The sequence below is a fragment of the Leguminivora glycinivorella genome, chromosome 22 (genome assembly GCF_023078275.1).
Source record: "Leguminivora glycinivorella isolate SPB_JAAS2020 chromosome 22, LegGlyc_1.1, whole genome shotgun sequence".
NCBI classification, from domain to species: domain Eukaryota; kingdom Metazoa; phylum Arthropoda; class Insecta; order Lepidoptera; family Tortricidae; genus Leguminivora; species Leguminivora glycinivorella.
In genome coordinates, this window is record NC_062992.1 from 1008997 (window position 1) to 1024749 (window position 15753).

The 15753-nt window shown below is 42.6% G+C and overlaps 1 protein-coding gene across 1 annotated transcript in view; it reads right to left on the reverse strand.

The window, feature by feature from the left end:
* Window positions 1-15063, reverse strand: part of LOC125238057 — a 59446-nt gene extending 44383 nt beyond the window's left edge. Inside the window, exons 1-3 of the mRNA XM_048145346.1 lie at window positions 15030-15063; window positions 11960-12132; window positions 3765-3972 (exon numbers count right to left, since the gene is read on the reverse strand). Of these exons, the coding sequence (XP_048001303.1) occupies window positions 3765-3972; window positions 11960-12132; window positions 15030-15051 (403 nt within the window). The 5' untranslated portion in view covers window positions 15052-15063. The remainder of the gene's footprint in view (window positions 1-3764; window positions 3973-11959; window positions 12133-15029) is intronic.
* Between the last annotated feature and the right edge of the window lie 690 nt (window positions 15064-15753).

Sequence of the window (15753 nt, forward strand, 5' to 3'; positions counted from 1 at the left end):
TCCTTTCAAAATAGGTTGCAAGTGTTGCAACACCAAAACTTTTTCGCTGTATACGTAACGTAAGGCCCTCTGGCTAAGAACGTCTACCCGAGAGTCCCAAGTGTAACTGGAATGGAGTCACGAAGTCATCAAAGATAAGAGGTGAAAATTATTAGAGAGAAAGATCATTCAGCCTTGTTATTTAACAAAGCTAAATGGTGTTTGTAATATGTCATAGTTCTTTTTGCATTTGAATAAATCGGCAATGAAAACCTCGTAAATGCAATCTGATATTTCAACAAGGAGTAGGTAGGTAATACCTTTTTAGGGTTCCGTAGCCAAAATGGCAAAAACGGAACCCTTATAGTTTCGTCATGTCCGTCTGTCCGTCTGTCCGTCTGTCACAGCCGATTTACTCGGAAACTATAAGTACTACAGTGATGAAATTTGATGGGAATATGTGTTGTATGAACCGCTACAAAATTATGACACTAAATCGAAAGTAAAAAAAGAATTGGGGTGGGGCCTTAATACATTAACTGAGGGATGAAAGTTTTTTTTCGATTACATACCCGTGTGTATCAATGGAAAGGTCTTTTAAAATGATATAAAGTTTTCTAAAAAACATTTTTCTTAAAGTGAATGGTTTTTGAGATATCGCTCTCAAAGTCGTAAAAAGTTTCCATTTCAGCACCCCCCCCTCTATTTTTATAACTACGGGGTATAAAATTTAAAAAAAATAGAGGTGATGCATGCTAATTAACTCTTTCAACGATTTTTGGTTTGATCAAAGTATCTCTTATAGTTTTTGAGATAGGTTGATTTAACTGTAATTTTGGCAGGTGTATAAATTGACATAATAAGTTTATTATATTTGCTGCTACGGAACCCTTTGTGCGCGAGCCCGACTCGCACTTGGCCGGTTTTTTTTAGGTAATATTCGATCTAAACGATCACAACATGACGTTTTGCCTCATATGGCAATCAGATTATGTCTCTAGCATTAAAATTCATTAATATCAAATATTAGTCAAAATTACATAAAAATAAAATCATATATCTTATGGGCAACTGAAGTCATTTCATAAAAACCGGCCAAGAGCGTGTCGGGCCACGCTCAGTGTAGGGTTCCGTAGTTTTCCGTATTTTTCTCAAAAACTACTGAACCTATCAAGTTCAAAACAATTTTCCTAGAAAGTCTTTATAAAGTTCTACTTTTGTGATTTTTTTCATATTTTTTAAATATATGGTTCAAAAGTTAGAGGGGGGGGGGGGGGGACGCACTTTTTTTCCTTTAAGAGCGATTATTTCCGAAAATATTAATATTATCAAAAAACGATCTAAGTAAACCCTTATTCATTTTTAAATACCTATCCAACGATGTATCACACGTTGGGGTTGGAATGAAAAAAAAAATCTGCCCCCACTTTACATGTAGGGGTGGTACCCTAATAAAACATTTTTTTCCATTTTTTATTTTTGCACTTTGTTGGCGTGATTGATATACATATTGCTACCAAATTTCAGCTTTCTAGTGCTTACGGTTACTGAGATTATCCGCGGACGGACGGACGGACGGACGGACGGACGGACGGACGGACGGACGGACGGACGGACGGACGGACGGACGGACGGACGGACGGACGGACGGACGGACGGACAGACAGACATGGCGAAGCTATAAGGGTTCCTAGTTGACTACGGAACCCTAAAAAAGGCAAGAATGAAATAACTAAGTAACCTAACCTAACATTAAGGTTACGAACAACAGCTCAAGCCTGATTATAAAATAACAATTTCCTACGACGTGTTTTTCGTATCGTAGTACATAATTATGTTACTAATTATGAGATTTATTAAATAAAATAAAAAATATTCGAAATATCCATTTTATCCGAATATCCGGATTTTCAAATATCGAGTCGAATCATCCGGATTTCGAATTGGACGGATAATTGCAAGCCCTAACACCGAACCACCGGGCAGAGTTTCAGTATTTAGGTTTATGAAGGTTTAGTATAGGTAAGTACTTACTCAGTGGCTCATTCTGTGCATCGATCAAGTCATAAATATCATCATTAGTGCCCCTTTCACTCGCAGCAGTATAAGAACATTGGATGAATTGGGATTCTTCGAGTTCTGGGACACGGGAGTGTTGAATACTAAAAACAATTTATTTTTGTGACTAATTGCACATTTCACATCTTTCATTGTGACGTTTTTAGACTAAGGGCCCGTTGCATCAACCACATTTGACACACACATCATCGTCACGCAGCAGACGCCTATGGAACTGTCCATACAATAAAATTTAACGAATGCTTTAACGGTGACAGACGGTTTGGTGCAACTGACCCTAAAGGTCCATTGTTGATAGTAGCTGATGTAATTTCTATGGTAATTGACTATCTACAGTACCAACGACACAATTAATGGGAAAGTAGTGTATATTGTACACACGCACACGCACACGCACACGCACACGCACACGCACACGCACACGCACACGCACACGCACACGCACACACACACACACACACACACACACACACACACACACACACACACACACACACACACACACACACACACACACACACACACACACACACACACACCTGAGATGACCGTACCAAGGTCAAATAAGGACGCTCGCTCTTGCTAATAGCGGCGTCCCGTCCTTATTTGACCTTGGACTGTACGATGCCTGTAAATAAATACTTAAGCGTCGTGACATTACTTAAATTTTAAAATCGGTAAAATTGAAAGCACTAAGTTAAAAGAAAAAAACTTACTTCATTGTGGTTGTGGTGCAGAATGTTTTCGACGTATTTGTTTCGTTCGACGCCACGTTTACTCACCGCTAGTCTCAAATCAAACTAAAGTTACTAAAGTGATGGCCGTGGCCGACACCGCTTGCACTGTTCGTTCAAATTCTTGGAAATAGAAAAACCGAAATAATTTCGTTCCTGCGAACTGTTCTTTAAAGAACGTATCATTTAATTCCGTTCCCGCGAACTGTTCTTTAAAGAACGTATCATTTAATTCTGTTCTTCGGAACAGTTCTCACTCATAAACGTTCGTTCACTGAACGAAAAAGAATACCGGTTAATGGAACCAGAAACGCTAAAGTAAAGTTCTCGGGTCAACGTACGGAACCGTTCCGAAAAAAATACCGGTAAAAAATACCGGTATCCGATCCCTGATAAAACACGTCTTTGTAAACACTTCAAATTGGCAGTTTGAACTAATACAAATAAACAAATAGGTAAAAAACAACAAAAAAGTTCGCGCCGTCTCTCCATACAACATATTACCTCTTAACTTAGAATCACCCAGGTACAAAAAGGAAGTTTGTAATGATTTATAGTTTTTTTTTTCGGCGACTAGACTTGCACTGATGGCGGAGGCTGTTGCCTCAGGCAAGTGTCCCCCCACATCTACTCTCGCGAGCGTAGCGGCGGGCCAACTGTATGGAAAAAAGCTTTGCCCATACAGTTGGCCCGACGCTACGCTCGCGAGACGCTAGATGTGGGGGGACCCTAAAGTACGACTCACTGATGGTCGGCTTGCCATCGTGCCTCTTAATTCAGCAGAATTGGTGGTTGTGCTTCTTGTTCTGGTCGTACTTTCTCCTGTAGATGTATTAACATCTAGTGCCTTTTTGGGCCAGTGCGACTGCAATATAAGTTGTATGACTCACTGGTGAACGGTTTCCTGCTTGTTCTGGTCACCCGTTCCTGCTGCTAAAGGAAGATACGTTGGCTAGTTACAATATGACTCACCGATGAACGGCTTGCCGTCGAGCCGCTTCATCCAGTAGAACCGCTGGCTGTGGGGTTTGTTCTCGCGGTCGTACTGCTCCCACTGCTGCCGGAGGAAGGTGTAGCAGACGCAGCAGCAGCGCACGGTGCCCTCCTCGTCCGTGCTCTCGCCCCGGTAGCCGGTGGGGGGCGCGTGCGCGCCGAGGAAGGGGAAGTATGGCTCGGTACTCTGGAACAAACGTGGATATTGACATTTTTGCTATGGAGTCTTCCGTGTAAAGTCTCATAAGAACGCCTCTCATGATAGCAGGGAAGATGAACCTACAGTGTACCTGCACAGCCCGTTTGAATCCCAAAGAGTGGCAATTAGACAAGTCACTGTCCATTTTACGATTACGTCTGATTTCACCCGAAAACCAAAGGCTCTTTTGAATTCACACACAGCGACGATAATTTTGAAAGCTTACGCTGTACTGTGCTGTACCAAAGGCGTTAAAGGAAATTCCAACATTTTTCAAGATATTTTCTTTTACGCCCCGGAAAATTAAATTCTACTAAATCCTCGTTACTAACACTAAAGTAATGTGGTATTTACGCATTCCTGTTTGGCCCTAAAATAGAGAATGCCTAAGACCATTGGCCATGAAGTCCACCTTTCGTATTTAAAATAATAATCGATACAAGTAACTGTATCGATTGTTCTAGTAATTCGTTGAATAACTCTCTGAAACCGTTTCTTGGGGCATCACTTAACCAGTAACCGCCCCGCGTTCATTAGCCGGTATCAGTCAAACTTTAAGGGCAGCGGTAAAAGTTGACTAACGGCCCGGGTGACTCAGGAGACAGGTTTGTACGCCAGTAAACGAAGCCGTTTTCAAAATGTATCTGTGAAGGAAAACACCTTAAATAAACAGGGCTAATTCCTAGTTTGACCTCTAGGTTGTCAGGTCATATGGCAGTAGCTTTCGTAAAAGATAGTGTTTATGCCAAATTAGTTGGCAAAGCGGACACCAAGCTCTCATGCCAAAAAAAGCCATGGCAAAAAGCTTGGATCATGCTAAGGATAAGAAAATACAAACGAAGCTGTTTTCAAGACAATTCAGACATTTCAAGAACTCGCATGAAATTCACAACCACATTGTAGGAGCTGTTAGAGCGTTGCTGACTCTTAAGAACCTTGAATATCCGTTTATTGAAGAACCTCTCCTCCTTGCTGGCGGTTATATTTCCGAGCTCATATAACGCTAACCTTCAAATTTAGGGTGAACAGACATCTTCTGGGCGAGCTCACTCCATCGTAGGCCACGTCACACCTCGGACACTGGCGATCAAATATATGAAAGAGGCGCGTTCCTAGCACACATTCTAAGGGTCCCCCCACATCTAGCGTCTCGCGAGCGTCGCGTCGGGCCAACTGTATGGGCAAAGCCTGACGCCGCGTCGACGTCGCGTCGACGCGGCGTCTTTTTCCATACAGTTGGCCCGACGCGACGCTCGCGAGACGCTAGATGTGGGGGGACCCTAAAGGTCGTGTAGGTGAACGCGTATACCATGCTTGTATGAGTGAGATATGACAGGTCGACTGTTCGCGTTTTTGACAGACGGTATCTGTGAGGTAACCGAGAGGGGGTGGGCGGCACTTTCAGCGGGGAGCGGGAGTGGCCATACTGTGTGTGGCTTTGGCTAGTCTGTGGCCAAAAGTAAGCCCATTTATAATAAAAATAAACCCCATGTCACAGCGCAAATAAAATAAAAATGGTTACTCATTCCATTCTGCCCGTTCTGGGAGGAAACTGCATTAAGTCCTCGAAACGTTCAAATGAGTATTCATGTAAACAGTGCCCATAAAACCGTCGGATGGTTTTATCAAACGGGTTTAGTATTAGCGTCAGAGAAACTGGTCGTACGCGGAAATTAGACGGTTTGCAAACTAATTTGCAATGTATATGAAGATTCGCATTTCCGCTATCTTTATGCTAAACCTGGCAGATAATGAGATGGAACAAGCAGTACAAATAAAGTAGTTAATTATATAGTGAAGAGTTGTTTGTTAAATGATTGTGAGAGAGCGGTAATGTCTTTCGCTTTAAAAGTTATTAGTCGCAGTCGCAGTTTATTATTTTATTGGGTAAATTCACAAAAGTTTACTGAGATGTCCAAATTATCATTCAAACGCAAGCTTTCGCTTTTCTATCGATAGTGACTGTACACTTGGAAATGTATAAAAAAAACTGCACATGAATATAAAACTAAAAAGCATCATATAAAAACCTAACCACAAGAACACAACACAATATTATGAGGGGAACAGGAATTATTGAAATGTACAAAAAATCTAACTCGTTGAATGGGGTAGAGCGAGTAAGTGAAAAACTAGCATAAACATAAACACAATCAATTATGGGGCTACGCGCATAAAGGTGCGTATACACATGCACATGCCACGCGCTAAAAAAAATAAAGACTCCAAAAAAGTATGTATAATGAAATTGATCACAAATTGAATTAAATCCACTAGCAATTATGGACTGACAGCAGCTCAATACTTACCCACTCGTCCGAGACAATTGGAAAAAAACCATTGCGCTAAAATAAAATAACACGAAACACGGTCTGCTCGCACGTCTGTCTGCACCCAGCTTTACACGCGCAGCCATATAAATGGCACAGCCCAATTTGGACAAAACGTCGACTTCTTACAGCGGGGCCACCACAAAACGTGCCGAATTATGAATCATTCGAAAACTTTCCAGTCGAGAAAGGGAAAATTGAAAATTTCTTAAGTTTGTTTCGCAAGCATTTGCACGTTTAGAAGCTGAAGAAAATTACGGGATGACTTAGTAATTTTTGTGTATTTCTATGAATTCCGGTAAAATAATAAGTATACCGTGACCGGTGTACAGTATTGTGTGCTAGTTTAACAGGCATACAAATAAGCCCTGGCAGTCACCATGCCTATGAACACATTCAACTCCAGAGGTAGGTGGTACCTGGACGTAGCCGACTATGTAAAAACCTGTTGGAATTGGAACACTCCTTTTTTTGAAGAGCCCCTTATGGTGCACCACATTGGCAGTTATAAATGTTATACATATATAACATTCTGTGACAGGGACAGACATCACGATGGCATTGACATTTCGCTGTCCTTGTCACACAGTGTTTTAAAACTTACAAAACATTTATATAACAGCCAATGTGAGAGTACCATTATTTCGAGAGTCTACGGTCTACGATACACTAGACAGACAAAGCGGTAGGTCCGGCAAGACGTCCTATTCTGGTTAGTCCGTCATCGCCCCTGGTCCCCCGGACCGGATGGCATGTGTAACGGCTCAGCCACGACATTGGTCTTAAGCCTCCGCCACACGGGCGCGTTTCGAGAGCGTTGCGTCAGCTTAGCGGCACGCGAGCTGAACGCGCGCTGTTTCTGCGCGTTGGCAGAGCGCTCCGCCGGCGTCGCGCCGGCGCATCGCGAGCGGTCCGCCCTCGGAACGCTTGTGCAGTCACACATAACACAGCGCGCGTTGCGATCGGACGGATTTGCGGCATCATGAATTCGAACGTAGAAAGATAAATGCGAAAGTAACTCTGTCTGTCTGTCTGTCTGTCTGTCTGTCTGTCTGTCTGTTACACTTTCCCGCTTAAACCACGCAACCGATTTTGATGAAATTTGGAACAGACAATCTTTAGACCCTGAGACAGAACATAGGCTAATTTTTATTTCGAAAAAAAGGGATGAAGGGGTTGAAAAAGAGAGATAGGGATAGCGATAGGGATAGCGATAGCGATTGCGAAAGCGATTGCGATAGCGATAGCGATAGCGATAGCGGCACCTCTGGGTCGTCTTCCATCTGAAACTTATGACAGACTGTCTTAGAATAGTGTCTCTAGCACTTGAACAAGGGCATATCTCTCTACTCACGAGTAACTCCACATAAAATTCGACTCTACATAAAATTCGGCTCTACATAAAATTCGGCTCTACATAAATTCGGCTCTACATAAATTCGGCTCTACATAAATTCGGCTCTACATAAATTCGGCTCTACATAAATTCGGCTCTACATATAATTCGGCTCTACATATAATTCGACTCTACATATAATTCGACTCTACATATAATTCGACTCTACATATAATTCGACTCTACATATAATTCGACTCTACATATAATTCGACTCTACATATAATTCGACTGCGATTGCGATAGCGATAGCGATAGCGATTGCGATTGCGATAGCGATAGCATCGCAATCGCTATCGCTGTCGCTGTCTATTTAGCGTCCATTGTATGTTTTGTTTGCATGCCTTCTTCTTTTTGTGTGTACCATGTTGTGACGTTAAATAAATGAATTCTATTCTATTCTATTCTATCGCTATCGCTATCCCTATCGCTATCCTTATCGCTCAGATCATGAGCGGATTGCGCGCGCATCGCGCGCTTCCCGCCAGCGTCCGGCGGGCGACACGCCGGCCGCCTGCCGGCGTGACGCCGGCCGCCTGCGGGCGTCACGCCGGCGTGTCGCTCCGCTGACGCGACGCCGACGCTCTCGAAACGCGCCCGTGTGGCGGAGGCTTTAGCGCGACAGCGGCGAGCGGCGGCCATACATTGAAGCGAGACACAGCGATGGGACTTTTCATTCGCACGTATGACTGCCGCTCGCCGCTGCCGCGCTTAGACCAATGTCGTGGCTGGGCCGTAAATGCATTTCCCCAACGAAAAAAAAAGGTCCGGCAAGACATAGATACAAAATACACTTTCTGGAAATGCAAACGTGTCTGCCGCCAATCGCCATATAATGACAATGACACCTGCTCGCCTAGGCCATTTCAACAACACAGTAGCTAAAGAGATAGGATAATCAAGATTTGCATGCAAGTTACCTACAGTACCAGGAACACTGATAACTTGATCCTGTGCCGACATTATCATAATCCAAGGGGGCCATGAGAAAATTTTATGGGAAAATTCTCCGCGATTAATGGCTTTCTACGAAGCGGTGACGTTATGGCGTTTTTCGTCTGGGAACCGAGGTTATTGATGCATCGGTCCCACGGTGCGCAATTATCTTTACATGTGGGACAGTTCCGTGAACGATTGAGTTATTGACTGACAACTGGGCGTGACAAGAGGCCTAATATAGTTAACGCTCCGAAGCGCGTAAAGATGACAATGATACACTACGAAATTTGAACGATGTCGTCTTGTCTACGCACCCAGATAGATCGAACTGCTGCAACTGGGCACTTTCATGGGAGATTTGTTCGTTTCGTAATACTTGGTATATTCCAAAAGATCTTTTATATCCTCTAGATGTTTGTCAAGGATCTGTAAACGTTTTCCCAAGAAACAGCGTTCTTCAGAACAGTAATGTACAGTATTTTTAAGTAACTACAATGCATGTAATGTCATCCATGTAACATATCCATAGTCCTTCGATTTCTATTAAGTTTATATGACTTCTGCTTGTTTTTTATTAACGGTGCTAACGGTACTAAAGGTGCTCTTTAAGATGATACAGGAGGGGTCAATTCTCCATACAAACGCTCTCGACTATTTCCTCCCTGGTTTTTGAAGATAGAGCAATGATTTTTTCAACACAGATTATTATTTTTGTCTGTCGGACCGTTTTGATTTTTTTAATATTTTTTTTTAAAGACGCTAGAGCCAATCAAAATTTTCCAAAAAAGGCTTTTTTGATTATGGCGTAAAAAAAGGTGTGATACTCAAGATTGGTAACAATTAGCCAAAAAAACTAAACGGTCCGACATAGACTATTTCATTGTTATTCAGATTCACAAATTTCGTTCCAATTGATTAAGTTTTGAAGGAGGAAACAGTCGAGAGCGGAACCTCGATTTTAAAGATTTTTTAGCAATATCTTGAGTGACAACAACTGAGTTGTTCTTAATGGACATTTTTTTTTCGATAAATTTAGTTAATTCACTAGTATATTTAACTAAAATTCCCAAATTGAAAGGGGGGCTCCTTTCTATTTTAGCATTTTCGCTCCTGCATGTAGCGTCTTAACCGAGTCTTTAGGACATTTCGTCTTATGAACAAGTTAATCATTTCAACAAATTAAGCTTCGAAAGTTTAATCAACCGGCACATTGTACAGTGTGGCGTAAACTGTACCCGCCATGTCATTTCACTCGTGTCGAATGCATGCCGGCATGTCCCGATTAATGAATTCACGGAATTTATACGAGTTCAATTTACGTGACTCGTATCACGTCGCGAACATGACGAAGCCTACTCATTAAAGTCACTCAGTCATTATGGTTATCAATTTACCGGATAGTACAGTTTACCATGTCCCGTGTGGTGACGGGTTATGAATTTCACCACCTTCTTTCCTCCCTGCGTGTCGTAGAATTCGAATGTGGGATTTCGGTTCCATTATGGCGTGGGCGATGAGTTGGCAAGCAATATCATACTTAGTTTTCTTTTAGACCTTTAAATGCTAAGAGTGTTTCTCCGGAGATTTTTGAACCGGAGAGTTTTGCTTCTCAGTTCTCTCAATCAAAAATATAAAGTTTCATCCTAACAAAGTAAACATTGTCTTCCGATTCTTCGAAGCCGTTCAACCTATTGTTTTATCCAAGTTGGTTTAGGTCAGTACCTCTGTAAGGTCAGCCCTGTACCTGCCATGTTTTTACACGCTGGTAACGAACTCTTGTTTGGTTAGGATCTTTTGTCTTGCGAATCGTTATGGAGGTTGATGCTCGGTAGAGTTTTGTTTAAGAATATTGATAATATCACGTCCAAATTGACTGTTTCGGGTGGGAGATATATTTCGGTGTCGGTTTTAGTGTTTATTTTTACCAGTCAATTTCCCTTATCCCGACCCTGCACATTCCAGACGCCACAAAGTACGTCCAATTGAACTTTGTTCATCGTTTGAGTTTGACAGACCAGCCTGTCAGTTGTTCGGCACTGTAACTGACATAATCTGTGGGGTTTTTTAGTTCCTCCGAATACTTTGCTCGGTCGTCAACTGAAGAGTGTCTTTTCAAAAGGGCTTATTTCTTTACGTCAACAGGGTTAATTTTTTCTATGTTTTTGTAGGTAAATGTTGACATAGAGAAATAAGTCCTTTTGGAAAAACACCTCTCAACTAGCGGCGTCAGTGTCAATTGCCCCGTGTGACAAGTCAAGCGCCGAAAGCTAACCTCAACCTATCACTTCTATCCACTGGCGGTACTCTTTTCTAATAACTGATGGATTAACATCGCCCAAAAAACTTATAATCAGTAGGCCCCCAGTTTCTCCTCACATTTGGCTCGGTCGTCAACTGAGAGGGCTAGGTACCCTAGCCAACGCCTCAATGCCCTCAATCGCTTACGCTTCGTAGCTAGCTCTCAATCACTCTTCTGTATCGCGACAGAGCCAGACTGCGTTTCGATCGGCACGTAGCGTCAAGGATTGCCACTTCGGTCAGGCCGCCTGGCGTCGACGGTGTCAATTGCCCCGTGTCTAAAGTCAATTGTTTTACTTGGCGCGCTGAAAGTTAACCGCTTGTAACCGGTTTCGCGGCGGCGGTAATTTGCATCGAACGACATTGAATGGTCAAGTGGTTTGATTGAGTGATTAAAAATGTTTGGGTGGAGATTTGATGGGTTTTATTGGCGGTTGACGTCGTATGTTGTCGGAATTTAAGTACTTTGTTGTATGTATTCTAATGCAATGTTCGGGTTGACGCTTGACCTACGGTACGTCACGTGTTGAGTTTCCTGAATCGTTACTAATTAAAAACAAACAGTTCTAAGGCATATATGAGTTACATTAGATGTTTAAATTCTCGTGCCCAAAGGATATATTGGATGGGTATGCAGAATTAACTGTTCAAGAGAGGTACTTGAAGAAGATACTTTTTTTTTAATAAACAGAGGTGCCAAAATTTTTGAATACGAAATGGAAGGAACTTGACTAAACAGCAATTAATGCACGGCAATATCATGTCCCACGTCTATTTGAAGAATATTTTAATTTGGCTGATTGAGCTATGATGCGCGCGGGGACGCCGGCTGTGAGTAAGCTACATGTCTCACCAGGCTCACCTGAGGGTCGGGCTTCACTCGCACGGTGTACTGGTCGTTGAAGCCGGCGCCGCCGCACACGAAGCACACGCGGGCGTCCTCGGCGGGCGCCGCGGGCTTGTCGCGCGGGGACGCCGGCTGTGAGCAAGCTACATGTCTCACCAGGCTCACCTGAGGGTCGGGCTTCACTCGCACGGTGTACTGGTCGTTGAAGCCGGCGCCGCCGCACACGAAGCACACGCGGGCGTCCTCGGCGGGCGCCGCGGGCTTGTCGCGCGGGGACGCCGGCCGCGACGCGCTTAGCGAGCTCTTTATATACGCCTTCGCCTTCTCCATCCTCGGTGCTGGAACAAGAGATAAACAGGTTAGGCTCAAGTGTCAAGAGATTTCATCAGATAAGCACTTATTGCAGGGATGTTTGCATGAGATTAGAACAGATAGGAGTCATCACTCATCAACTACACTCTTAGAGCAACTTATGGCGATTTGTGCGGAACGTAAAAATGTCCCAGTCGGATGACGTCAGTTCATGTAGGTATTTAATGCATTTTTTGTCAGAAAGGTAACTTTTTAAAGGAACTCCCAGAGACTGACACCATTAAAATGTAACCACAATCAAACTTTATAACACAGCGGGGCAAATCTCGACTGGGGAGACAACTGTAACTGATCCATTTTTTCCATTATTACATTATGATGTTGAGTTCTACATGTATCCACTGAACACGCTTCGGTGGACACTCTATTTAATAATGCTAACATTGTAAAACATGGGAAAAATGGACTGGTCGCATTTGCCCCCCAGTCGAGATTTGCCCCGCTGTACCTTAATAACATTTTGAACTATTTAATGAGTATGGTGACCGACAGTTTGGTGCAAATGCATCCGACCCTATCAATCAACTAACTCCCAAAGTGCGCTGTTAGTTAAATCTTTATTTAGCTACCCAATATTCTATCGTATCTATCTAGAATTGAAACACTAGCCCGTGTAGCCTAGAACCCCAGAGGCGATGCGTTTAATGAATATTTAATTGAGGTCCGAAGCGACGGCGCGATTAGGCTAATGCACCAGTTATCGCGTGCCTGGTGTGTTCTCATCGCTTACTGAGTATAAGCGAATAACCTATCCTATCATTTAAACTAGACTGAGACCCTGCATAACGAGAGCCAACTTAAACTCGAGCTTATTTTATACGATCAAAGGAATGTAGGAAAATTGGATTTTATTTGAGATAATCTAACGTGCTTTATGTCGGTATATTGTCATATTCGCGACATTCCGTGATCGCATTCGCTGCTTCGCTTACGTAAAATAATATCGGGCTACTAACGTCGCCGAATCTCTATTACGCGCAACTTCGACCTAACTCTCCTGACATGTGAATACTTAACGTCATAGAGCATAGAGAGTTCTCTATTTCTACTAGATAATTACCAAGGAAATGAACGGCCTTGCTGCACTAGTTGTAATCCTAATTCATCTCGACTTGAAATTTTCTTTGACTCTTAAAATTTGAAAATAAAGTTGTAATTCTAAGAGCGTGCGCAGACAGAGAGCGGTCTGCGTTCTGTCAGAGTTCCGCGTTCTGGTGACCGTTGACCGCTCAAGAGCTCCAACGCACACAGGCGGCGGTCAAATTCTCGCGTTCTAGTTTCGTTTGTGTCTTTGTACATGCAACATGGCACTGGAAAGTTCGTTTTCCTATGAAGAAATTCCACCAAATCAAAAATTCCACCTATTAAATTCTCCTTACAGATGAACAGCGATTCGATATTTTTATTCGCATGTCGATGAATAGTTTCATTAATTGAGAAAAATAAAGGCTGACTGTATTTTTAGGACATTGTAATTATTTATTAAGGATAAAATAAACATAACAGCACTTCGTCGTGTACTATCCGTAGATTCGACCTCAGAAATCCTTCTTTTTCCTATCCAATTCATTATTTTTTTCTGTGTTTGCAACCTCGGACATCCCCGCGTTCCGGCGTTCTCTGCCTCGGCGGGAAAAGAACGCTAGAACGCGGCGTTCCGCTTTGACCGGCGCGGGCAGACTGCCCGCTGTGTGCGGTGCTGCTACAGACTCGGTACATTCTAAAGAACGCAGAACTCTGAACGCGGAACGCAGAACTCCAGACCGCTCTCTGTCTGCGCACGCTACTAAATGCAATATCGTACGAGCTTGTGTCAGTTATTTAGTTGGCCGTTGTCATGTCGGGCCTTATTGGGGGAATGGAGAGGTGCCAGAATGCTGTTCGTTGGCAAATGGGTTCTGAACCTTTTAGGCTGTAATTTACGTACAAAACATCGTTATGCGAAGGCTATATACGAGTTAGGAGCCCACCCCTGACGGTGCTAATAATTTGGTTAAAAGCCAAGTGATGCCTAAAAGTGTAAATGGATATAGAATGGCATAAATTGTAGATTACGTTCATTTATTGATTACAGATGTAAAGTAAACTGTAGTTGGATGAGGTCGAAGCATTATTTTTTAACCGTTATAAACAAGAATTGGTTGCATATTTAAAGTCACCCACAGGTCGAACGCGATTAATTAACATTAGTGCAACCTGGCCGAAACGTTGGGAAAAAAGGTAAAAATAATGTTAATTAATCGCGTTCGACCTGTGTGTGACTTTAATTATGTGTACAAAGCGCGAGAACTTAAAGTGTTATAAGAATTGGTTGTTTGGTACAATTTTAAACTGAAACAGACGAGCTCTGAATGCCAGATCCTCCTTGCGTTATTCCGGCGTTTGCCACGGCTCATGGGAGCCTGGGGTCCGCTTTGACAACTAATCCCAAGATTTGGCGTAGGCACTAGTTTTTACGAAAGCGACTGCCATCTGACCTTCCAACCCGAAGGGTAACTAGGCCTTATTGGAATTAGTCCGGTTTCCTCACGATGTTTTACTTCACCGAAAAGCGACTGGCAAATATCAAATGACATTTCGTATATAAGTTCAGAAAAACTCATTGGTACGAGCCGGGTTCGAACTTCGAACCCGCGACCTCCGGATCGAAAGTCGCATGCTCTTACCGCTAGGCCACCAGCGCTTCTCGCTTCAGCGAGCTCTGAATGCCAGATATTTGATAAAAATAATTTGATTTGTTGCCTATGTTGGGTAAATAGATTTTATTTCAGAAAAATATCTGCTGAATCAGCCCCTTTGAATAGTTATGCTGAACCACGCCAAAAGACGTCCACTTTGACAATAACACTAATACTGTACTTACACATCATTGGGAAAATGTTCATCCTTTCATGATTCAGCGTAGGCAAGCGATATTCAAAATGTCAAAAGATAAAGTAAACAGCATAATATCAGTAAAACAAAGCACTATTTCCCACCTACGCCTAGATTGCCGCGATCGCAACCACTAATAATGTCGGCTTAGCGTGACAATTTATCGATTCAAGCTATTATTGGCTTAGCTGGGACTAGATTACAAATATATTAAATATTACTGGGTCAGCTACATCATTCCTTATTTATGGGACGAATAAATCTAACTTGGATTGTGATAATCTAGAGTCAAACCAAGCTCAGTGGGCAACGGTATCTATACATACATACAATCACGCCTGTATCCCATAAAGAATAGGCAGAACACATGAAACTACTAAAGCTTCAGTGCCACTCTTGGCAAATAAGGAGTTGATAGAAAACGAAACTGTGACATTGCAGTGACAGGTTGCCAGCCTCTCGCCTACGCCACAATTTAACCCGTATCCCATAGTCGCCTTCGGTATCTATTATAGTTTTTAATAATCGTCAACTTCACATAATGTATGTATGTAACGAAGCTAGGTCAAACTTTATTGCAATTGCCTCAACGTAAGAGTGGTAACACGATAAGTAAGTCTAATAACTAAATACGTACAGAAAGATAACAATTTGAAATCAACACAAGGAAGAATTTTTAACTTTTCCAAATTGTGAAAATTCGTCAACTAAAA